At 46.8% G+C, this 24,641-nt stretch overlaps 1 protein-coding gene across 2 annotated transcripts; it reads left to right on the forward strand.

Moving 5' to 3' along the window:
• Positions 1–13: 13 nt before the first annotated feature.
• On the forward strand, positions 14–22,582 carry NANS (N-acetylneuraminate synthase). 2 transcript variants are annotated; one of them, XM_049627076.1, is made up of 6 exons: positions 14–212; positions 4,577–4,792; positions 16,301–16,400; positions 17,214–17,368; positions 20,092–20,358; positions 22,347–22,582. In XM_049627076.1, exons 1-6 carry the CDS (start codon positions 81–83, stop codon positions 22,554–22,556), a joined length of 1,080 nt encoding a protein of 359 aa, XP_049483033.1. In that variant the 5' UTR covers positions 14–80; the 3' UTR covers positions 22,557–22,582. The 2 variants fall into 2 exon arrangements, with proteins under 2 accessions (XP_049483033.1, XP_049483042.1); XM_049627085.1 differs by lacking the exon at positions 14–212 and adding an exon at positions 3,590–3,610.
• The last annotated feature ends 2,059 nt before the right edge of the window (positions 22,583–24,641 follow it).

Consider the following 24,641-nt stretch of genomic DNA (forward strand, 5'->3'; position numbering starts at 1 on the left):
CTGGGCAGGCCTGTGGTCCCCGCTGGGCTGCGGACCGGACTCGCGGCGGGCAGTGCGGCGCCGGAGCGCAAGCCGCCGCGATGCCACTGGAACTGGAGCTGTGTCCCGGGCGCTGGGTGGGCGGGCAGCACCCGTGCTTCATCATTGCCGAGATCGGCCAGAACCACCAGGGCGACCTGGACGTGGCCAAGCGCATGATCCGCACGGCCAAGGTAAGGGCAGAGCCCGCGAAATAGAGGGCGGGGACCGGGGGCGGGGCCGCGGGAGAGCTGTCGGCGGGGAACTCCTGTGCCTCTCGGTGCACCGTGTGCGACCTGGCGTCCAGCTTGCAGTTGCGTTTCTGAATCTTTGGAATTCTCCTCATCCCTCTCCACGCTCCTGACTGCATTACAGCAGTTGCCTCCTAACCCGACCTAACCCCCTTCTGATGGCACCGTGATCTTTCTAAAACACAGGTCTGATCAGGTCATACCCCTGCCTCACAACTTCAGGGGCTCCCCGTTGGCCGCGGGTAGAGTCGAAACCCTTTAACATAGACTTCAAGACCTTAATGACCTGGTTCCTTCTTGCCTATCATTTTCATCTCCCATATCTTTCAGCGACAGTGAATTACTTTCAGGAAGTTCTAGAAGTTCCTGGAAGTTGCTTTGGTCTCTCTCACTTGCCATTCTTTGTGTTTGGAATATGAAAGGGTTAAAATGCTAGGACTTTGGGTTCAAATTTGGACGCCACCACTTATAAGCTGTGTGAACATGGGATAACGGTTACTTAACCTCTCTGATCCTCAGATTCATCATTTGAAAATCGGCTTGGTAATAGTACTTAACCTCAGAGTGGTAAGGATCAAATGAGATGATTTATGTTAAGCTCTTAGCACAGTACTTGGCACAGAGGACTCAATAAATGTAGCGATAGGAGGTTTATGCATATTATTAACTGCTCCCTCTTGGCACATTTCTACCTCTGTACAGATCTACTTGGATGCTTTTTCCAACCCTTCCCCTCAAGGATGGGCCCCTATCCTTGTTCCCACCAGATTGCATTGCCATTGTCTAAGTTTCTTTCTCTCTTGTCTTAGATTGTGAGACACTTGAGTGGGGGGACTGTGGTGTTTTCATTGTGATTCTAGCCCCCAGCATGAGGTCTGCACTGTGATTCCTTGGTTTAGAGATTGCTCACTGCATCTGGGTTTTTTTCCTCTTCCCTTCAGTCAAAGCTGTTCACCTGATGTCATCAGTTGTGATTAGGTTTTCCCTTACTCTTCTTTGCAGAGTAACTCTGCTTTTATGGAAGTCTACTGAATCATAAAAACAGTTTCTTTTAAGCTTATTTATTTGTTTTTGAGAGAGACAGCAAGCGGGGTAGGGGGCAGAGAGAGAGGGGAGAGAGAATCCCAAGCAGGTTCTGCACCATCCACGCAGAGCCCCATGTGGGGTTTGAACTCACGAACTGTGAGATCATTACTTGAGCCAAAATCAAGAGATGCTAACTGACTGAGTCACCCAGGCGTCCCCATAAAAAACACTTTTAAAGAGTGACAACTGCTGTTTTTGAGTGCTTACCCTATCAGATACTGGGCTAAATGCTTTAAATGCACCATCTCATTTCATTCCCACAATACAATATACATGGTAGATGCTGTTGGTCTCATTAAAAAATTTTTTTTAATGTTTATTTATTTTTGACAGAGAGAGACAGAGCGTGAGCGGGGGAGGGGCAGAGAGAGAGGGAGACACAGAATACGAAGCAGGCTCCAGGCCCTGAGCTGTCAGCAGCACAGAGCCCCACGCAGGGCTCGAACTCACAGACTGCGATATCATGACCTGAGCCAAAGTCGGTCGCTCAACTGACTGAACCACCTAGGTGCCCCTGTTGGTCTCATTTTAAAGGCTCAGAGAAATGACTTGCCTAAGGGCACACAGGTAGTAAATGTTACATTGCATAGCTTTGCTCCTAGCCAGAGGGCTCTAGCCTTTGTGCTGTAACGTTGTTTTCTAGGGGGAAAATTCCTGCTCTTAATTTAGGGAACAACCTGTTTGTGGAGATGTGACCTCTGAATGCTAAAGTTGTAAAAATACCTAGAGGTGTTGAGGCCATGGAAAGAAACAGAGTTGTTGTTGTTGTTTTCCTGCTCTTTTAGTTTTGGAGGTTAGTTTTGGGACAGGGGAGGAGAATGAAGAGGTTGAGGCTTTGGTGTAGTGGAAAGAACACTGGACTGGAGTCAAGAGAACCATTTACTAGCTGAATAATCTTGGGCGGGTGACTCCTCCTCTCTAAGCTTCAGTGTCACTTGTTTCATAGCGTGTGCTTGTTTTTGGTTTTAAATTTACAGTAGTGGAATCTTTTGAAATCTTTTGTATTTTAGGATTTTTTTAAGTCTTTGCTGCCAAATAAAGTCACATTCCATGTTTAGTTACCCAGAGTTGCTCAGACCATGAAACGAATCTATTTGCAATATTAAAAGTTGAGTTCAGGGGCTCCTGGGTGGCTCGGTCGGTTAAGTGTCGGGCTTCGGCTCAGGTCATGATCTCGCGGTCCGTGAGTTCGAGCCCCGTGTCGGGCTTTGTGCTGACAGCTCAGAGCCTGGAGCCTGTTTCAGATTCTGTGTCTCCCTCTCTCTGACCCTCCCCCGTTCATGCTCTGTCTCTCTCTGTCTCAAAAAAATAAATAAACATTTAAAAAAAAAATTTTTTTTAAAGTTGAGTTCATTCAATTATTTTTGTTTTCTTACAGCAAAATATTATTGTAATTATATGCTATATATAAAATATAAATGTATTATAATTAGAGGTTGCCTAATTGAATGTACTTTTAATTGCCAAATTTTGCTGCAAATGGAGCATCACACCTTGGCCCGTCTGGAGTTCTGCCGCTTGTCATTTGCCAGGAGAGAATCCATAAAACCTTGAACAGAGAAACCATCAACATTTTAGTAAAACAGGGATGGGGATTGTGTTTTCTGAACCTGGAGTTCACCATAGAATTAAACAGTTAAAAGACGTCGCTCAGTTTTAGGAAAGAAGCTGAGGAAAGCAGAGGAAGACCCTGCTCTCCTCCTCATACAACTGCTGTCTTGTGGAATGTGGTAGAACTTTCTCTGACCTCTTGTCTTTAGTAGTCTCTGCCACTTTACTTTTCTCATCTTGCTGTAAAGGAAACGTTTGCCCAGAGCAGACAAGCTATTTCACTTCTTGAAGGTAAGTCCACTCCTTGAGGTAGAGCTGAGAAGCAAAGGAGGCAGGAAGCAGCGCTCTGTGGGACCCTACCCCCTGGCTTGCTGGAGGCCTGGTTGTCGCAGCGAGATCCGGGTTGCAGTCAGGTTGTAGTCGTGAGCCAGGAGACAGACCTGTCCTGCAGCCTTAGGGAAGCAGTCTGTCCAGTCCAGCCAGAGATTCGCTGTGCAGCTGTACTTGGGTCACTCTGGGCCTGGGGATCTTCCTGTGGACAATGAGAGCTCTGTTGCCCAAGGTCACTTTCAGTTCTGTGTTTTGAATCTTCCTGACCATGCCATCTTGTGGTCTTTCCAGGAGTGGGAGCAGAACTGTTAGCACAGATATTTCCGGAGCTGAGGTTTTCAGCAGCGTGAATAACTCTGTCTCCCTAAATGTCCGTGAGTTGAGACTTCAGAGGGTTTTCCTTCATCTTTCTATTGAGTAGTTTTTAAAAGCAGTTTTAAGAGCTTGGGGGCTGTGTGGCAATAGAATTGTGGCTTTTAGAGTCGGACAGTCCAGATTTTATGTTATAGTTTTGGTTCAGTAAGACTGGAACTTAGTTCTAAGTCTTGTTTGTTTGCTTTTTGCTCCAGAACCTCTTGTTCAAACAAGATGCCATGCAAAACGCACAAGTGCAAAACAGCTAAAGCAGAGCTGTCTGTTTCCTGCCCCATAAGGGGCTCCTCAGAACGGTGAAGGGTCCTGGAGCTGGCCCAGAGCTGCTGTTTATGTAGATGGAGACGCCGAGTCCAGAGACAGGAAGTGATTTCTCCAAGGGTTAGCAGATTCTGACTTCCCCTCAATTCTGGCCTAGGGCTCATTTTGCTATCTTCTGCTGAGTTACCCAACTTAAAATCTTCTTTAGCTCTTGAATTATTTTCAATATTCTAATATAAAATAAAATTTTAAAAGCCTTCATTTTTTCCTTTTTGCATTTTAAGGGGGAAAAATAGGGGGAAGCTCCATCCCCAGCCTTTATTTCAAGATTTTCTTCCTTCTGCCCCTTTTGCCACTGTCAGTCAACCTTATTTTTTTTTTTTTTTAAAATACTTATTTATTTATTTATTTTTGGAAGAGCACAAGCAGGGGAGGGGCAGAGAGAGGGAGGACAGAGGATCCGAAGCGGGCTCTGTGCCGGCAGGCTGGCAGCAGTGAGCCCGATGTGGGGCTCGAACTCACGAACCGCGAGATCATGACCTGAGCCGAAGTCTGATGCTCAACCACGCAACCAACTGAGCCACCCAGGTGCCCCTCAGTCAATCTTTATATTTAAAGTTACTGATGTCAGAGCAGTTGCTCCAACATTTCTCTCCTCTGTGAGAATCCAGGACAAGTCACTGAAGGAGCCCTGTTGTGTGTTGCAGGAGTGTGGGGCCGATTGTGCCAAGTTCCAGAAGAGTGAGCTGGAGTACAAGTTTAATCGGAAAGCCTTGGAGAGGCCCTACACGTCGAAGCATTCCTGGGGGAAGACGTATGGGGAGCACAAGCGCCACCTGGAGTTCAGCCATGCCCAGTACAGGGAGTTGCAGAGATATGCCCAGGAGATTGGCATCTTCTTCACTGCCTCTGGAATGGATGAGGTGAGTCCTCATGATTCCCACTCTGTTACCTGCCACTTTAGCAGACCCAGGGGACAGCAGGCGGCCTGGTGGGTTTTGGCCTAGAGTTGGCTCCAGCCCTTGCTTGAGACTTTTGTGCTTTCTGGACCTAGAGTTCCCCATCACATTAACCATATCAATGCCCCACTAAATGGGAAGCCAATGGGAGCAGAGGCCCAGTGAAGTTTTGTGGGAGGAATACCAGAAGTTTCCAAACCAGTTGTCTTTGGGAGTGGGGGGCAGCCACACCGGAATCCCTGAATCCCTCAAAGCTTGTGGGAGACCCGTGCCAGACCAGTTTTCTCCCAGTGGAAAATGGCCTGGACTAGGAATCAGGAAACCTCCATTCTGATAGGGGTCAGGCACTTGCTGAGTGGCCTTCGGTGATTTGGATGGGGGACATTGGTGTCATCCTGAGTTGCTCACAGAATGGCATGCTGACATCCTGGAAAAGTCCAGCTGGTGCCAAGTCTCAGGTCCCATCTGCTTTGTGACCTGCCTCTGTGAGATCCTTTCATGAATTCTTTTTTGAATGTAAAAACTGTAATTGTAAAAATAATAGATAATCACAGAAAGTTTAGAAAACTGACCCATAATCCCTATAGGGTGGTTCTCTTTGTAGATTTCCTCCTGAAGTCTTTTATATACATGTTTCATTGCCTGGTTGCTACATTTGTGAATATTTAGTTGTGCATGCTTTTCCCATTTACCATTATATCACCAGCTTTTACCCATATCTTGTTTTTTCTTTTTTCCAACTTTATTGAGATATAATTGACATATGTATCCCCACATCTTGTGCTTAATATTTTTAATAGCAATACAGTGCTTCTTTTGAGGATTTATAATGTACCTAACCGTTTCTCTACTTTTGGACATGTGGTCAGTTCTTTGTGCTTATAAATAATGCTGCACGTGGACATGGACATCGTTTTTCTGTGTTTTGTGTTGTTTCCTCGGGATAGCTTTTTAGACATGGATCATTAGATGAAACCTATGAGCATTTTTATGACTTGAAACATCTGGAATTCTTTCAGTTGATCAGAATATTTGAAACACTTCCATTTCATTCTGTGGGCCTCTCTGACCATTTGTGCCACTGTTCCAACCCCAAAACAGGGCTGCAAATTGAGCTGAAAAGAAACGGAAGTCTAGTGTAGGCTGTTGGTAGTTTTTTTTTTTTTTTTAATGTGTATTTATTTTGAGAGAGAGAGTGAGCAAGTGAGCATGAGCAGGGGAGGGCCAGAGACAGAGGGAGAGAGAGAGAATCGCAAGCAGGCTCCTCACAGTCAGTGCAGAGCTCAATGTGGGGCTTGAACTCACGAACCTCGAGATCGTGTCCCGTGCCAAAATCAAGAGTCAGACGCTTAATCAGCTGAGCCACCCAGGCGCCCCAACTGTTGGTAGTTTTAACAAGGGTGGGGAGGCAGAGAACCTAGGCATCTGTGGGAAATGACGCATCCAGGCTTCAGTTCTGTGGCCCAAATTCATCCCTTAATTTGCAGCTTTCATAAGCATGACATTCTTCAGCTCCAGTTGTGCATTTGATAATCATAATTTTCTACTTTTGAGTTATATGTTACGGCTTACAGAGCATCTTCCCGTCCAGTAAATATATTTTATCCCTACTGTGCCCCACTCTGCAGATGAAGAAATAGAGGCTCTGAGGGGCTGGGAGGTTTGTGCAAAGTCATACAGCTAGGAAATGGGTCTTGAAGGCAGATCTGATGTGTGGTACCATGTGCTTTCTCTGGTCCTTCAGTTCTGCCTGGGCATCCGTGCAGGTGTGTGTGGCTTTGCAGAGCTCAGCAGAGCCTGTGGGCATCTCCCTTGCTCTTCGCCGCCTTGATGTTGATGGCCTGAGAGTCTCTAAGCCCAAGAGCTTTCCTGGGAACAAGGGGAGAGATTTTTTATGGAAAATGTTCCTAAAGAGGTTGCTGGGCATTTTTCTGATCCCAGTTTAAAGAGCACTTCCTCTGGGAATTCTTCCTGTTCACTGGCTTGATTCAGGCCCCTCCAGATGTATTCTTCTGGTACTTTTGTAATTGCGTACTCTTGTGTGTTACTCTTGTGTGTGTACTCTTGTGTACTCTTGTGTGTTAACTCCTCCCTACTAAACTCCGAGCCCCACAGCATCCCTGGTGCCTGGCGTGCAGCAGGTGGTTGGGAAATACTTGTTGAAGGAATAAATGAATGAACCAAACAAAAAGGATTAGTGGAGTTTTTTTTGTTTGGTCTTTTTTAATAGTTCATTTTTGAGAGAGAGACAGAGCACGAGTTGGGGAGGGGCAGAGAGAGTGGGAGACACAGAATCCAAAGCAGGCTCCAGGCTCTGAGCTGTCAGCATAGAGCTTGACATGGGACTCACAGTCATGAATGTTGAGATCATGATCTGAGCTGAAGTCGGCCTCTTAACCAATTGAGCCACCCAGGCGCCCTAGTGGATTTTTTTTTAGTTAATATTTTAATTTTATTTAAATCCAAGTTAGTTAACATATAGCGTAATAATGATTTCAGGAGTAGAATTTAGTTACTCATCACTTAGATAGTTTTTATCAGATTCTTAAACGATCTGTAAATTAAAAAAAGTTTAAGCAGGGGGGCGCCTGGGTGGCTCAGTCGGTTAAGCGTCCGACTTCAGCCAGGTCACGATCTCGCGGTCCGTGAGTTCGAGCCCCGCGTCAGGCTCTGGGCTGATGGCTCAGATCCTGGAGCCTGCTTCCGGTTCTGTGTCTCCTTCTCTCTCTGCCCCTCCCCCCTTCATGCTCTGTCTCTCTCTGTCTCAAAATAAATAAATGTTAAAAAATTTAAAAAAAAAAAAAAAAAAAAAAAAGTTTAAGCAGGAAAGAATGTGGGCTTTAGGATCTAAAAGACTTGGGTGTTGTTTTTGGTTTTACTATTAGCTAACATTTCTTGAGTATTTACAATGTACCAAGTTCTGTGCTAGGTATTTTAAAAATATCAATTCATTTACTCCTCTTAGCCTCTTCAGATAGGACAATTTTTTTAAAAAAATAGTTATTCATTTTTGAGAGAGCATGAATGAGGGAGGGGAAGAGAGAGGAGGACAAAGGATCCAAAGCAAGCTCTGAGCTGACAGCAGCCAGCCCATGTGGGGCTTGAACTCCCAAATCATGAGATCATGACCCGAACTGAAGTCAGACACTCAACCAGCTGAGCCACCCAGGCGCCCTGGGTAGGATAGTTATTATCCCCATTTCACAGGGAGGGTGTCAGTAGTTACGGATCAGCTAAGCCAGGCCGACTCCAGAGCCCTCCTGCCTGACCACGCTCTCCTTTCATCTCTCTGGGCCTGTTTCCTCTTAAGGGCCACCCATTGATTAAAATACAGAACATGCAGGCCTTGTTTTCTGGAACTGGTGAGACCATATGTGTAAAGCACACGTCTCAAGGCAGGACTAGGTCTGTGTGTTCACCGTGAACTCAGATCCTGACATAGTGATCCTGATACATGCCAGTACCTGCTTAGTCAGTGCCTTGGTGGAAGGAAGCTCACACCTAGAAAGTGACATTTGTTTTCATAACATGCCTGTTTCGCATTACTGCGGGTTCGTGGCGTTTTGGGATTGCCCTTTAGCAGTCCCTAGGACTCAGGCACTCAGAGACAACTGAGCCCCCGTCCTCAGAGGGCAGGTTTGGGTTCAGGAAACTACTCATCCTTCCTATGCTAAACGTGAAACTTTTGGTCTGATTGACTTAGTAACGAGTCAGTAATGGGCAGGTTTGTTTCTGTAGGGCCCACAGAGCTCTGGAGAGAATTTCCAAAGAAGATTACAACAAATATTTTGGATCCCTAGTGTTGTCTTTGCAATAAGCACACAGCCTTTCCCAGAGTGGCTACTTTAAGAAGCACTGGCATTTGAGGACTGAGTCTTGCCTGGTCTTTTTGTTAAAACTAATTAGCCTCGGGGGTGTACTTGCCCCCCTCCTCCACCACATAATTGCTTCCCCAGGACAGTTTTCCTAAAACCTGACTGTATCCAATATTGAGTCCATAGAAGGGGGAAGTGGAAGAGGTCATTTGGGAATTCCGCAGCAGTGACACCTGAGATCAACAATAACACATGAGAGTAACGGGAAGAGTGTGGCGGCAGTTCTCAAAGTGTGGTCCAGGAACCGTGGGGGAATCGTGAGACCTTTCAGAAGCTCTACCAGGTCCAGACTATTTTCGTAGTGATACTCAAATGTGATTTGCCTTTTTCACTGTCATACTCTCCCACGTGTATAGTGGAGTTTTCCAGAAGCTGCATGATGTTCGATGACGCCATTCCGCTGGCAGTACCTAAGGAAAGGTATGCTGTATGCTCTGTTTTAGTAACAACTCTTTTCACAGACCATACAATTCACCAATTAAAGCTTGCTTTACAATTCATTTGTTTTTATTGTTTTTTAAATGTTTATTTTTAAGAGAGAGAAAGTGAGCAAGTGAGTGAGTGGGGAAGGGCAGAGAGAGAGAGAGAGAGAGACACAGAATCTGAAGCAGGCTCCAGGCTCCGAGCTGTCAGTGCAGAGCCCCATGCAGGGCTCGAACTCACAAACCATGAGATCACGACCTGAACCGAAGTCAGACGCTCAAGTGACAGAGCCACCCAGGTGCCCCCAGTTGTTTCTCGCATATTCACAGAGTTGTGACTATCACCGCGATTGATTTTGGCACATTTTTATCATGTACCCGTAAACAGCCATTTCTCAATCCCCCCCAATTCCCTCAGGCCTAGGCAACCACTAATCTGCTTTCTGTCTCTATAAATTTGCCTTTTCTGGACATTGCATATAAACAGAACGAGACAGTATGTGGTCCTGTGTGTCTGGCTTCATTCACATAGTAACATGTGTTTAAAGTTCGGCCGTGTTGTAGTGTGTATTAGTGCCTCACTCCTTGTTATTGATGAGTAATATTCAGTATTATGGATATAGAGTACCTTTTATTTACCCATTTGTCAGTTGATGGACACTTGGATTGTTTCTACTTTTTGGCTAGTGTGAATAATGCTTCCATGAACATTCCTGTACAGGTTTTAGGGACATGTTTTCATTTCTCTCTGGGATGATATATGGTAACTCTGTGTTTAATTTGTGAGCAATTGCCAGACTGTTTTTTTTCCAAAGTGACTGCACCTACAATCCTCCTAGCAGTATATGAGGGTTCCGGTGTCTCCACATCCTCACCAACATTTGATATGATCTGACTTTCTGATTCTAGGTATCCTAGCAAGTGTGAAATAGTATCTGGTCGTGGTTTTGATTTGCATTTCCCTGATGGCTGATCATGTTGAGCATATTTTCATATGCCTATTAGCCATCTGTATACCTTCTTCGGAAGAATATCTGTCAGATCCTTTGCCAATTTTTAATTGGGTTATTTGTCTTTATATATTCTAGATAGGAGTCCCTAGTCAGATACAGATTTGTGGAAATGTTTTCCATTCTCTGGATCGTCTTTTCACTTTTTGATGATATCCTTTGAAGCACAAACATCTTTAATTATGATGCTGTCCAATTCATCTTTTTGTGTGTGTGTGTGTGTGCTTGTCTATTCTTATGATTTAAAAATTTCTCAATTTTAAACCACATTGTGGTCTTGCTACATAGCTGTGAGTCTGGCTAAAGCAAAAAGTGACAATAACACCAAAGGTGGGAAGGACACAGAGAAAATGGATCATTCATACATAGCTGGTGGGAATGTAGAACAGCATAATCGCTCTAGAAAATAATATGGTAGTCTCCTTTTTTTTTTTTTTAATGTTTATTTTTGAGAGAGAAAGAGAGACAGCATGAGCAGGGAAGGGCAGAGAGACAGGGAGACACAGAATCCCAAGCAGGCTCCAGGCTCTGAGCTGTCAGCACAGGGCCTGACATGGGACTCAAACTCATGAACCAGGAGATCCTGACCTGAGCTGAAGTCGTGCACTTAACCGACTGAGCCACCCAGGTGCCCTGGTAGTCTCCTTTTTTTAAAAACAACTCTATTTTAGTACAATTCACATATGGTGTCATATCACAATTCACTCACTTAGAGGATACTGGTAGTTTCTTATAAAACCAGACATGTAAAAGAATTTTGTACCTATGTGTGGGGATGGGTAATGACTGAACTAACCATTTCATAATATATATGTATATCAAATCATGTTGTACACTCAGAACTAATACATTGCTGTGTGTCCATTTTATCTCCGTAGAAAATAACCATTTATTGCATACCTGAAAAAAACACCACCACAAACTAGATGTGTGCTCATCATGTTGCTTGCCATGCGTCATTTGGTAATTTCTCCTAAAAGAAATGAAAACGTGCATTGACATAGAAAGCTGTACGTGCATGTCCATAACAACTTTATTTGTAACAGCCCCCAAACTAGAATAACCCAGATAGTTCTCTGGTAGGTAGGTGAATGAATGGTTCCAGCCATAAAAGGAATGAACTGCTGATACATGTTGTGGCTTGGATATATCTCCAGGGTATTACGTTGAGTGAAAAAGCCTGTCTCAGAAGGTTGCATACTATACCGTTCATTTTATAGAGCAATCTTGAACTGACGAAATTACAAAGGTGGAGAGCAGAGAAAGGGTTATCGGGGTTAGGGAGGGGAAGGAAGGCAAGGGGATGTGGCTGTAAAAGTGTAATACATGGGATACTTGGAGTGATGGCACAGTTTTGGATTGTGACTGGTAGTCGTGAGTCTGTGCACATGGTAAAACTGCATAAAATTAAATACACACACACACAAACGAATACATGTAAAAATGGTGAAATCTGAGTAAGATCGGTAGACTCTTCTCAATGTCAATTTCCCGGTTGTGATTTTGTGTTCTAGTTTTGCAAGATGTCACCATAGGGGACAACTGGGTGAAGCGTACATAGGAATTCTCTGTATTATTTCTTAGAGCTTCCTGTTAAGCTAAATTATCTCAAAATTAAAAGTTTAAAGTTAAAAAAGCCCAAATTCCTTAGTTGTAATTTTAATTCAATAAATATAAGTAGCTAGAACCTACAAAAACAAAAGCCCTGTAGGGTCCATAGTAATTTTAAAGAGTGTAAACCTTTGAGACCCCATGCCGAATGTCACATACCCAGGCCGTTTGATCTCATGGTTAAGTGCATGGACTCTGGGGTCAGATTTTGAGTTTGAATGTGGTTCCGCCTGTCATTCTGTGTGGAGGTTGTTGAACCTCTTTGTGCTCCTGTTTCTTCGGCTGCTAAGTAGGGTTAGTACCTGAACCCATCTTGCAAGGTTGTGTGAGGATGAAACCTGATTGTTGATATAAAGCATAGCACACAGCCAGCACTTAGCAAACATTAGCTACGGTGAAGGTAGGCAACCTGTGCCGAGTGTCAGGACGGCTGGCTTCTTAGCCTGACTCTGCTCTGAGTTGATCTCAAGTGTGAGCTTGTGGAGACCCTTCCCTCTCTGGGTCTCTGTTTCCTTTCGAGTGTGAACCCGCTGCCGTCCAGGGGCTCTCCCAGCCGGAGAAGAGGTCACTAAGGGCACTTACACCTGGAATGAGGACTTTCCTTCTCAGTCCGTGTCGCCAGGCATGTGAGCTCCAGGATGTGGACTCTGAAGGAGAGAGGGCACCACCTTGCATCTGTGAGGCTGCCTGGGAAAAGTCACCTCTTTAGATCTTTAGATCGTTCGCTCGTAGGTGGCTTGGAGCTAGAAGCAGGAGCAGCTGGGAGATGGAGGAGAGCCCGGGGATTGGTGGGCGGCATCTGCCCCTCAGCCTTTCCCTTCGGTTCCTGTCTCTCTGCTCCCCAGGAAGCCCTTCTGTGTGGTGTGTGCAGCGCGTGCTCTGCAGCCACACTGCCTGAGTTCAGGTTCTCAAGTTGACACTTTGTGGGTTCAGGTGCCTCATGTGACCTTTTTGAGCTGTAGGTGTCCCATCCGTAAAAACAGGATAATAAAGGTGCCCGCCCCACGTGGCAGTGGCGAGGTGTTGGGTGCGAGGGCTGTGCCAGACCTGCATCCACCGAATGATGGCCATTCTGTTATGCAGAACCCTTTGGGGTTGTTCTGTTTCACACTGTGTGGACAAGGAGGCTTCTCTGCCCTGGGAATGCCATTTGTTCCCAAGGATTCTCCCGGCTGACCCGGGCGAAGGCAGTGAGGGGAAATGCGTTCTTAAGAGCCTTTACAAGAGTTCATTTGTTTTGCTTACCAGGTCGCTTTGCTGAACCTGCACGTCCTGTCTGCCTGGCTATTGGAAGTAGGTTGGTCCCTTGTTCTGTGTTTACCTGGCAGGTGGCTCTGAGTATTTACCCACCTTAACTTCCTTGTGGACAGTAGCCATTTGTGGAGTGCCTGTTTTCTCCACTCTTTGTGCTGTCCCGAGGTGTTCTTCATATGCTGAGGAGAGGTTGTGGTGTCGTGGAATTTTATTAAGGCTGAGAAAACTACCAGGGCACCTGGCCAAAGCTGCAGAGAGGCTTGTGGGATGGGGCTGAGATGAGTAGAGTTCCTTTGGTCTAAATGGAGAGTTCTATTGAGAAAGCAAATGGAGGCCATGACGGTCGAGGTGGTGAAGGACGTGCTGCCCTCACACACAGGTGCCCCATCCTAGCAGAGGTGCCCTTTGAGGCGCCCTCTTTCCTCCTCTCTTCTTTCCTTTGCCACCTCCACCAGCAGGGCACCCCCCTGCCCAAGCCGTGATGCACTCTGACAGGGCCACGGGGAGTCTCATGTCCCATGCTTCCCCCCTCATCATTCTGTCACGCTGGGCAGCTCGCCAGGACCCTGTTCTCCACGACTCATCACTCTGGGCTTCTTTTTCCTTTTCCACAGGATCCAAAAGCTGAGAGCAGGGGAAGGGGCTTTAGAAAAATCCCAACTCCTCTTCTTGCTTTGGTTACCCCTCAGATCTGTGGGCCATGATGCAGAAAGGGGACTCTGTGGGCACACATTATCGATCCTCGTTGATAATAATTATTACCAATTAATTCTTGGCAATAAAGCCTCCCCGCCCCCCCCCCCCCCCCCCCAATAAGCAAGGTTCTGAGTTGAATAAGTTTGGGAAGCACTGGAATTAAAAAAATAAAATGCTAGACAAGTGATTTCTTGGGACTCTGTAAGAGGGAGTTCTGGCAGTGCAGCATTTCACTGAAACCAGGTTGCTGGTTGGGCCCTTTTCTGTGTATTAAGCCGGCTGGATGCCCAGGGAAGGTCTTGTCAGCAGAATTCCTTCCAGACAGACTGAAAGCCTTTGTGCTGCGGGGTGGGAGGGAGATGTGAGGCTGCCTGGCCTCACTGTACCCCTAGATGAAAAGGGGATGGACAGCAGGGTGGGCAGACTAGGGGAAGCCAGGGAGTCCCTGGAGAACGGGGGAGGGGGGGGTGGTGGCACCGGCGCTAACCTAGCCTCAGGGGGCCTGGGCACGGCAAGACAGCCTCAGGATGGAAGGCTAGGATCTTCCCCATTACTGAGGTTGGCACCCTTTTTGCAGAGATGAAGCCACAGTGGTAGTGTTCGGAGTGACCGCTAGGTGGGACTGGTTCTCTGGGAGGACTGCAGACAGGCCCCTTTCCCTTTGGGGAGGAATTTGTCCCCTTTCTTCACTTGAAAACTGTAGAATTCCAAGCAGATTTTCCAGCCTTCGTAGGTAAGCTTCTGCAAAGTGTGTTCTCCTGCATTTGGTTTTTCCTCGCTCCTGCTCGCCCTGTGCCTCTCCTGAGTGGGCTCATCCTCTGTGCCCTTGGGGGCTTTTTCATCAGGAGCCATTTCTCTTAGAAGTTGAACATTATAAAGAAGAAAACTTAGCATAGGGTTTTCCCTCTTACAATAGAAAACACTCTATCTGCCAGATAGAATGAGAAAAGTGGGGGAAGTCAACTTTGTTCAATAAACACTTTAGAAGGAATGTTTTTCATCCTCCATCATAGGGCTGGTCAGCAGTGTGAGAGACACGTGAGCAGGAGAGACCAGGTGGAACAACATGGAAGGGAGAAGAGAGGTGAGGAAGAAATATAGCAGAGGGAAGACCGTGAGAACCGCAGTACAGGTAGTTTAGCAGGCTTGGGAGTAGAACTCAGACTACACTGGACGGCGTCTCTTGGACCCAGGGGATTGTGAACTGCCTTTGAACTGTTCACTGGCTGGTTACGCACCGGGTGTGGCTTTCTGGCGGCTCTAACCTTCACGATATTAGAGGATTTACAGATGAGGAAAGTTAGTCTCTGATTGCAGCCAGTGATTGGAGTAACTTATCACCTGCCGACAAGATGGAAGGAAGCTCAGGCAGCGGCGAGTTGACTTAAAGCGCCTGCTGGCCGAATGACCTCATGCTGTTCCTGGCCACCCTATGCCCTCTGGATTTTCAGGCACGGTGACCTACCTCCTTGTAAAATAGGGTTCACGGAGCAGCAGCGGCGGTCTTACCCAAGAACTTAATGGAAACACAGACCCTCAGGCCCCACCTTAACCCAGCAGAGTCAGAATTGGCGTTTCATCTGAGCAAGATCCCCAGGAGATTGGTATCCCATATTAAAGTGTGAGAAGCAGTGACGTAGCTGATCAGGCCTTCCAAACCTACTTCCGAAACCCAGGCAGCATTTTACAATAGATCAAACTTAGGTATAGGGAAACATTCTGAGATATTGATTCTCCCCACTTCTGATCTCCTACTTCAATTTTTAAAAATAGTAAAAAATGTAGTTTTTTGGGGTTTTTGTAATTTGATGACCAACTGAGACTTTTAAAACTTGTGGCCCACTGATTCCTTTAGCAAGTGTTCACTGGCACTTGCCAGTTTCCTGATCCTGAGTCTTACTGATGAATCCCAGTGGAGGTGAACGATGGTAAAGGGCCCTCCATAGGTAACCTCAAGCAGTGATGTTGTGTCAAAAAAAGTGAATGAGGTTTGTTTTTCCTGTGGGCAGCATTGTTTGGGGGCTGAGAGGGTTTGGGTTTGATGGGCCCTGCCAGCTGTGGATCACTATGTCAGGCCTGGGCCATAAAATGCTTCATTTTTTCCCGCTTTTGGCAAGGATTGAAATGGCCTCTTTCCCTGGCTATTTGGTTTTGAGTAAAGGGTGAGGCCTTTGGGAGCCATTCAACTTTCTCACCACCCAGTTTCCTGGGTCAGGATTAGGTTGTTCAACCCTTTTCCAGTTCTTCACTGGGCCCTGGGTCCCTTGGAAGGCAGCTCTGCTCACCACTATACCACCAACACACACTCCCTGGGTCCCTTGGGAAGGGATGTCTCGCCTGGGGTCTGAATCTTTGGCAGATCTCATCACCAGTACAGGCCAGCATGCAGTGTTGTTGGACAGATGGATGGGTGGCTAGGAATGAAAGAAGGTTTGAATGTGAATGAAAGGACTGGTAACACATCTTTGCCTGCTTTCATGTTGTTGCGAGAGTCCCTCTTGCTGGGCAAGACCAGGGGGGTTTTCTGTTTGTGGCTCCTCGCCTGACCCGAGGGCAGTAATTTTGAATGGTGGTGAGAAAGAGCTCCTTCTTTGGTTTTTATAGATGGCAGTTGAATTTCTGCATGAGCTGAATGTTCCGTTTTTCAAAGTTGGATCTGGGGACACTAACAATTTTCCTTATCTGGAAAAGACCGCCAAAAAAGGTAAGTGTTTAATTTTTGCCCTAAAATGAGGGAGTCCAAACCTTCCCATTTTTATTCCTTTAGTAGAACCCGCTAATGAAGTCTCCTGAAGACAGACTTTAGAAACCTCTTTTTTCAATTAGCATATACTTCCACAGTTGCATGTGCTGACTTGAAAGAAATTAAGAACAAGTCAGTTTTGATAAGAACTTTTAAAATTAAAAATTATTTTATTGTGTTGATTTATATGAAATTGAGGATATGGCAGTACAGAGGAAGTTCTGACTTGGAGAAATAGTCTTGATCTTGTAGAGTCTCTACCCTCCTCCATTATGGTTTGGAAAGTGGGTTTGCAACCTGAATCATCTCGTTTGATTCTCAAAACAGCCCTGGGACTGAAGTTGGTTATTTGATTATGATGCTTCATACTGCTTCATAGATGAGGCATGCGAGGCCACACAGCTGGGAGGCGGCCGCTCCGGGGCTCACACATCTGCTCTCGAGTCGGGGGCAGTGCTCACCCGACCATGCTGTGCACACTCTTACCCCAATGAGATGCTCACCTTTCTCTGAGGAGCGTGAAATTCCTCTGCCTCCTCGATTCAGTTCACTTTGCCAAACAGTAATATTGAGGGTGAAGGGAGTCTCCATTTCCTCTGGGTTGAGGGCAAGAATCCACCAAGCTCCCCTCTCACCACGCAGCGGCTGGCACACTGTTGGAGAGATGTCTGTGGGGTTCATTTGAATGATGAGACGAGCAATTGGGGTATGCTTGAGGGACAGTCAGAACCCCTAAAGAGAAAGTGATGATGGTGTTGGCGTTGGGTCACTCAGGCCGCCCAATGGTGATCTCCAGCGGGATGCAGTCGATGGACACCATGAAGCAAGTCTATCAGATTGTGAAGCCCCTCAACCCCAACTTCTGCTTCCTCCAGTGTACCAGTGCGTACCCGCTCTCCCCCGAGGACGTCAACCTATGCATCATCACGGTGAGCAAGCCGTTGTCTGACTGGGCCACAACAAAATGGCTTTTCTTGGGTCATTTACTGTGGGAAAGAGGGGGCCTTCGTTGTAACCAAAATTCTAACCCATCTTGACATGCTTCGTGTAATTTGACCCTCCATTCACAATCTCGTAGTTATAGAATTAAATTAGAACCAACTGTGCAGTTAAGGAAGCAGATATATTCTAAAGAGGGTGATTATAAATTAAATTTTCTGAAAACCAATCTTAATTTTTCCCACTATGAAATTTTAGGTGTGAGTCCTCATAATTGCCTCTCTATATTTTCTGTATCATGTGTATTGGCCATTAGAGGTCCCTCTTCTGTAAACTGCTGGTTCATACCCTTTTTTAGTACGTTGTCTTTAGTGTCTATGTGTGTGGCAAAATAAAAGATTTCCCATTTTAACCGTTTTTAAGTGTACAGTTCAGTGGCATTAAGTACATCCACACCGTTGTGCGACCGTCACCGCCATCCATCTCCAGAACTTTCTCATCTTCCCAAACTGAAACTCTGTCCCAGTTAAACACGAACTCCCCATTCCCTTTTCCCCCCGGCCCCTGGCAGCCACCATTCTGCTTTCTGTCTCCATGAATTTGACTCCTGTAGAGACCTCATCTAAGTGCAATCCTACAATATGTGTCCTTTGTGTCTGTCTTTTTGCACTTAATGTAATGTCTGCGAGGTTCATCCATACTGTAGCGTGTGCCAGTATTTCACTGCTTGTTGAGGCTGAAGAATATTCCATTGTGCGTATGTACTGCGTGTTGTTTACCCATCTGTCCGTCGATGGACATTTGGGATGTTTCCACCTTTTGGCTATTGCGAATAATGCTGGTAGGAACAGTGGTGTACAAATATCTGTCCGGTTTTCTTCATACTGAGTTGTAGGAGACCTTCTTGAAACTTCTGGCTTTTCCTTCTCTGCGCTGCTTGCCAGCTCTGTTGTTTTCTACCTATAATCCTGAGCCTCCCTGAGGCCCAGATGGGTTACAGTGACAGACTTGAGGGAGCTTTCTCTCTCCCAGGATTTGGTCTATCCACCTCAGTCATCTTACAGATGGTGAAATCCAGTCCCAGAGGGAAAAGGACTCTTGCCTGAGCTTTCACAGCGTCGTGGTGCAAAGCTGGGACTACAACCCTTTGTCTCTTGTAGTCTCAGGCCATCTCCATCCCTATGTGCTTTCGCCTCGTAGCACCTGAAGCTCCACTTAATTAGAAACATGTGGGGCGCCTGGGTGGCTCAGTCGGTTAAGTGGCCAACTTCGGCTCAGGTCACGATCTCGCGGTCCGTGAGTTCGAGCCCCGCATCGGGCTCTGGGCTGAGGGCTCAGAGCCTGGAGCCTGCTTCCGATTCTGTGTCTCCCTCTCTCTCTGCCCCTCCCCCGTTCATGCTCTGTCTCTCTCTGTCTCAAAAATAAATAAAACGTTAAAAAAAAAAAATTAGAAACATGTATATGTAATTATCATACAGAAACGCTGTAGTGATACTAGTGGAATTGCAAATATACACAGACACACAGTTAATCTTGATACTGCAATTAACCAGTGCCCTTTTATATTTTCCTTTTAGTAACAGTATTTGACATTCTGGCTTTTTCCACGAGAGTATAAGCTTTTGTGCATGTTGCTACACAGTCTTCATATTTAACTTAAAAAAAAAATTAGCCTTTTTTGAAAACGGACACTGCTGTCTCTTTACCTAAATTTGTGTCTCTCCCAGTTGGTGGTTTTTTCTCCATTTCTAGCTTATCTCTAAACCATGTTATTTTAAAAATTTTAACATGGTTTTTAAAAAAAACTCAAACAGCTCTGAAAACATAATCTAGAAAGTAAACGTGCTCTGGAATCTCATCCCACAGAGATCACTATAATGGGCAGTTTACTGTTTGAGACTCCAGATATTTTCCTTGATTTTCTTTCTCTGTGGAGTGTGGCCCCTCTTTCCATTCTCACCCAGGCTGCCGTCGTGGCCTCTCTCGATACCAGGGCACAGTGAGGATTCAGTTGCCCGCTTGCCCCGTCCCGGGCCCGGTACAACCATGTTAGAGCAGTTTGACCCTGTCACCTGCATTCCTGTGTTCATTATGCACCCTACAGCCTGGTTTTCGGGGCCTTTGCCACTCAGCTGCCCTAATCTTATATCAAACCCCATCTGGGTCTTCCTACTACTCTTAAGCTTTCCGGTCACCCTCAATGACAAGACTCACTTGACGAATGTCTTTTGTTACATTCAGTGAATTATAGATCACAGATTAGTTAATTATTTAGCATTTTCACCAAAGGATTGTTTCGAGATTGGGCTGCATATATTATTGATGATGATATGTGTGCATACAGCACACTTGCTTTCAGCAGCTCAGGCTAATTAAATGTGACGGCTGCTTTTTGAATGAGTTTCGGCAATCGGCCGTGGTTCTGTTGTTATTCCTGGTGGTTCGCGTAGTGTGAAGCATTCCTGGAGTGCATTCTTGATAACGGTAGCCATTATTTTGGCAGCATTCCAGCGCGCTGAGTGCTTTTCGTGCATCTGGAGCAGCCCTGGACAGGTACCACTGTTATCCCAGGAAGGAGAAGCTCAGAGAGCCTCAGCATCTTGCCTGTAGTTGCTCAAAGAGTGAGCAGCTCAACTGGGACTCCAACCTAGCTCTTCCTGACTCTGCACTGTATGCATAATTTAGCCTTTTCTCTTTTTTTTCTATTTTAAAGGAGTATCAGAAGCTCTTTCCTGACATTCCCATAGGGTATTCTGGCCACGAAACAGGCATAGCGATATCTGTGGCCGCAGTGGCTCTGGGCGCCAAGGTTTTGGAGCGCCACATAACTTTGGACAAGACCTGGAAGGGGAGTGACCACTCTGCCTCGCTGGAGCCTGGAGAGCTGGCCGAGCTGGTGCGGTCCGTGCGCCTTGTGGAAAGGGCCATGGGCTCCCCGACCAAGCAGCTGCTGCCCTGTGAGATGGCCTGCAACGAGAAGGTGGGTTCTGCACAACTCTGCCAGGCTGCACTGCTCTGAGTGGGGCCTCAGTGGGCTTACGTGCCAGGGGAGTCAGTACCAACCCTGCCTGAGCCCGGGCCGACCGTCTCTGTGTCTCTGGGCTCATATCAGCCGCAGGAGAAGCTTGTCACTTAAGGGAGTCTCAGCAGTTTCTCCGGCCTCCTAGAATCACGTTACGGTTTCCCACCAAGTCTCTGAAGCTTGTGGCACCAGTGCTGTAGACACCAGGAGATGTAAGGGGGTGGGGGTAGAAGGCACCTGGGTGGTCAAGCCTGGGGTCCCTTGGAGTAGGTAAGCCTTGAGAAACAGTTGGGCCAAGGGGTTCCGTGAGGCACCGGGAGAAGGGCCTGTGATACACAGAGGCACCCCTAAACGGAGGAGGCCCTAGATGGACAGGGCCGTGTGTGGTGCAGGGGGTTGGCGGGGGGGGGGGGGGGTGGCGAATCTTCCCTCAGGAGCAGTGTGAGCTGTGCAGCATTGACCTTCAGACAGAGGGGACGCTGAGGCCAAGGACTGCCTGGTTTGCTGACCACCTGGGCTTCTTGGAAGCTGTGGCCTAGACCTGTCCTGGCCTCTAGTCATACAGCCCAGTGTCCTGGGGCTGCCAGGACTGCAGCCGCTCCTGATCTGCTGTGGCTGTCTGGGTCGAGGCAAAGACCAAACACCAGGCATGCGTGAAGAATGTTTTCATCTTTTATTCTAGTGGGGCCTGATTGCCTCCCTCAAATTAAAGATGCGAAGTACCAGGAGATGAAAATAACAGTAAAAGGAAACAGACTGCCTTGCAGAAGAAAGGGAGAGAGAATCACACCAGAAATGCGGGAGAGTTTGCATTTGGTTACTTTGGTTTTGAGCCTCTTGGCTCCCTGGGCAAACAGCGATGGATGGTGGGATGCGTGATCGGATAACATCCGCTGACAGACCTTTTGTCCTGGCACTTACTTTTAGAATTGACTCCTTGGCCCTCACATGGTGCAGTGACTTGTTCAACAGCATTTAGGGACAAGACATAGAAAGACTGGTCATGAGCTTCTGGTACCCTTCATTCCCCTCGGCTGCCTGTCCCTGCCTGCCCCTTTGTAGGCGGCCCCTTTTCCCGTCCGCTGAATAATGGCACACTCGGTCTTTTGTGAGCCCTCCATATTCTTATTTTACCGAGCATGGTGGCTGTAAGGTTTGTGTCCCTTAAGAGCAGTGGGCCAGGAGTCAGAATCCCAGTTTCTTGCAACTTTGGCCAAGTTTTCTGCCCTCTATGGATCTCAGTTTAGTTTCTCCGCGTTTAAAATGAGATGTTGAGGGGCGCCTGGGTGGCGCAGTCGGTTAAGCGTCCGACTTCAGCCAGGTCACGATCTCATGGTCCGTGAGTTTGAGCCCCGCGTCAGGCTCTGGGCTGATGGCTCGGAGCCTGGAGCCTGTTTCCGATTCTGTGTCTCCCTCTCTAGACTCTGTCCCTCCCCCGTTCATGCTCTGTCTCTCTCTGTCCCAAAAATCAATAAACGTTGAAAAAAAAAAATTTAAAAAAAAAAAAAAAAATGAGATGTTGAACTGAATGATGACAAATCATAATGTTCACGTACTGGGAGCATGTTCCAGGTAGATGACATATTATTACCACTAATTCTTGTAGTCGTCTGACATGCTGGAGGCGCTATTATTTCCCATTTTACAGAGAAACTCAGGCACGGCTTGTACCCGCCTGAAGGGAATTTGGACCTGGCTCTGTTTGGCTGTATAATCTGAGCCCTTTCCTTTACACTTTATTGTTAAGGCCCCTCTCTGAGTCTCTAAGTTCACCCCACACTGGCTGAGTCCCCACTCTGTGTGAGGTTCTGTTCTAGGCACCGGTGGGAGAACAAAGTCCCTGCTCCCAGGGTACCTGTGAAGACTGGTCAGGGACCTTGGGTATAAAACAACATGTTCCAGTTAACTTCTGGGAGGCTGGCACTGAGTCTTAATTTTATCCACAGCTGGGCAAGTCCGTGGTGGCCAAAGTGAAAATTCCAGAAGGCACTGTTCTAACGTTGGACATGCTTACTGTGAAGGTGGGTGAGCCCAAAGGCTACCCTCCTGAAGACATCTTTAGTCTGGTGGGCAAGAAGGTCCTGGTCACTGTTGAAGAAGATGACACCATCCTGGAAGAATCGGTAGAAAATCATGGCAAAAAAATCAAGTCTTAAAATAAAGTGCCATTCTCTGAATTCTGAATTGCCTTGCTCGTACTGTCAGGGGAGGTGGGGTAGGAGTGATGGTCTCCAGAAACCTGGCTTTCATCTACTCCTCCTCCCTAGACACACAGTTTTGGGCCAGGCCCTGTCTCAATCCCATAGGAGGGATACAAAGAGCAAACATGTCAGTCTCTGCTTCACGTTGGCTGGCCCAGAAGGGGAGGTGGGCTCAAAAGCAAATCATTGTTGTCCAGCTGCTGTGTGGGTACACAGGGGCGAAAGCTCATTGTACAAGGCCCTCTTCTTTAAGCCTTCTTTCATCCTGCCTATAAAGCCAGTCCACATGACCCCAAATCTCCCTTCTGTCCTGACCTCCAGCTGTCTCTTCGCCGTTGCCCTTATTCTCTCCCTGCCCTGGGCCTCTGTATCCAGTGAGCTGTATAGTGATTGGTGGGCATCAGAGAAGGGGTTGGTCAAGGATCTTGCAGGCAGAGAAATGTTAAAAGCCTGCATATATCTGTGAGCGAAGAGAGAGAAATGTTCATTCCTTTCAACAATATGGAGGTTCTGCTCTGTGCCAGGCCCTGCTTTAGGTACTGGGATTCAGCGGTGAGCAGCCCACATTTCTTCATGGAACTTCATTCAGATGGGGATAGATGCACAGCAAACCATAAGCATAGTAAGTAAATCACGGTAAGTTAGAAGGTGCTATGTGCAGTGGGGGCGGGGGAGTGGGGAATAGGGCTGGGTAAGGGAGATGGGGGTGTGGGGCTTGGTGTATTTGTAGCTTGTGGTGATTTTTTAATACAGTGGTAATGCTGAAATCAGCCCTTCCCTAATCCATAATGAAACCCAGCTAACAAGAAAGATTCTCACTGCTTCATTGAACCGCATGACCCTTTCACAGGGAGTCCATATCGGACTCTCCTTTGTTCTTTTGAATGAGTGCTAAGATGAACAGTTCTTTTCAAATGTATTTCCAGATTCCTAATCTTTGTTCATATTTCTTTGACGTTGTTCACTATCACTTCTTGTTTCAAAGTGTATCCTTGAGTCTCTTTCCAGATGCATATAATTAGCCTTTTGAAGTTTCTTTACTTTTGAGTTTAGAGCCTCCCTCTCCTGTGGATCCCAAATCAGTTTCTGGAAAGGCACTGATGTTTGTAAGTGTGGGTGGGGTGGGGAGGGAATCCTGGGTTGTACTCATGTGTAAAAGAGAATGCATCAAATTGATGTGCTAAGAATTGAAGTGCGATAGTATCAATTTCTGGCCGGTGTTTACTTCATTTCTCCCTATTAAGCAGCCTTGAGAAGATCATCAATGTTTCCGATTCCATAACCTTTTCCTCTACAACAGCAGAGAAGGTGACATTTAGGCAAATATCTGAGACTTTCCTAGCAAGAAGAGACATGGGATGGTAGTAGAGGGATATTCCGGGGCCTGGAAACAGGATGTGGGTCTGGGAGGGAGGGAGGGATGGGCCTGACTTGGGCTCTAGCTGAGAATGTGGAGCACCTAGTTTCCAACAGGGACCCAGTCAGTTGCCTCTAGGTCCTGGCAGACATTCGGAGTGTTAAAAGGGTGGCCCAGGAAGCTCTGTAAACGTCAGCTGGATTTCCCTCAGAGCAGGAATCAGTAAGGCTCAGACCTGGAAGAGCCACTGAGGTCATGAGTCTTAACTCTGCCTTTTGTGTGGAGGACTGGATCGTGCATTGGAGAGAGTTGCGGGGGGGGGGGGGCGGTTTGTCTGGAACACACTTCCTGTTGGGGCACGTAGAGAAGATAATCACCTGTGTGTGACATGGGTGGGTAGACTCGGCGTGCCAAGTAGAGGGTGGAGGGACCACGCTGTGTACCCTCTGCTAGGCTGACATCACAGTCACTGCTCCCTGACAGAGTGGAATTGCAGAAACAAGAGATGCAGTAGGCAAGGAAGGGTCCCCGAAATCTCTAAATATTAGTGACCACAGGTGGCGTCAATGTAAAGATGAAAGATGAAAGATGCCAAAAGCGACATGGTATTTTCTTGGATAGAACAGCTGGGAAGTAGGACTTGTTTGTACATAGGGAAGAATTTCGTAAGTTATCTTCAGCAG

This window comes from Panthera uncia, chromosome D4 (genome assembly GCF_023721935.1).
Source record: "Panthera uncia isolate 11264 chromosome D4, Puncia_PCG_1.0, whole genome shotgun sequence".
In the NCBI taxonomy this organism is placed as follows: domain Eukaryota; kingdom Metazoa; phylum Chordata; class Mammalia; order Carnivora; family Felidae; genus Panthera; species Panthera uncia.

Coding starts and splice junctions, on each gene's coding strand:
- NANS (XM_049627076.1), top strand. CDS start 81: ATGCCACTGGAACTGGAGCTGTGTCCCGGGCGCTGGGTGGGCGGGCAG. Junction 213..4,576: donor GCATGATCCGCACGGCCAAG/GTAAGGGCAGAG, acceptor TGTGTGTTGCAG/GAGTGTGGGGCCGATTGTGC. Junction 4,793..16,300: donor CTGCCTCTGGAATGGATGAG/GTGAGTCCTCAT, acceptor TGGTTTTTATAG/ATGGCAGTTGAATTTCTGCA.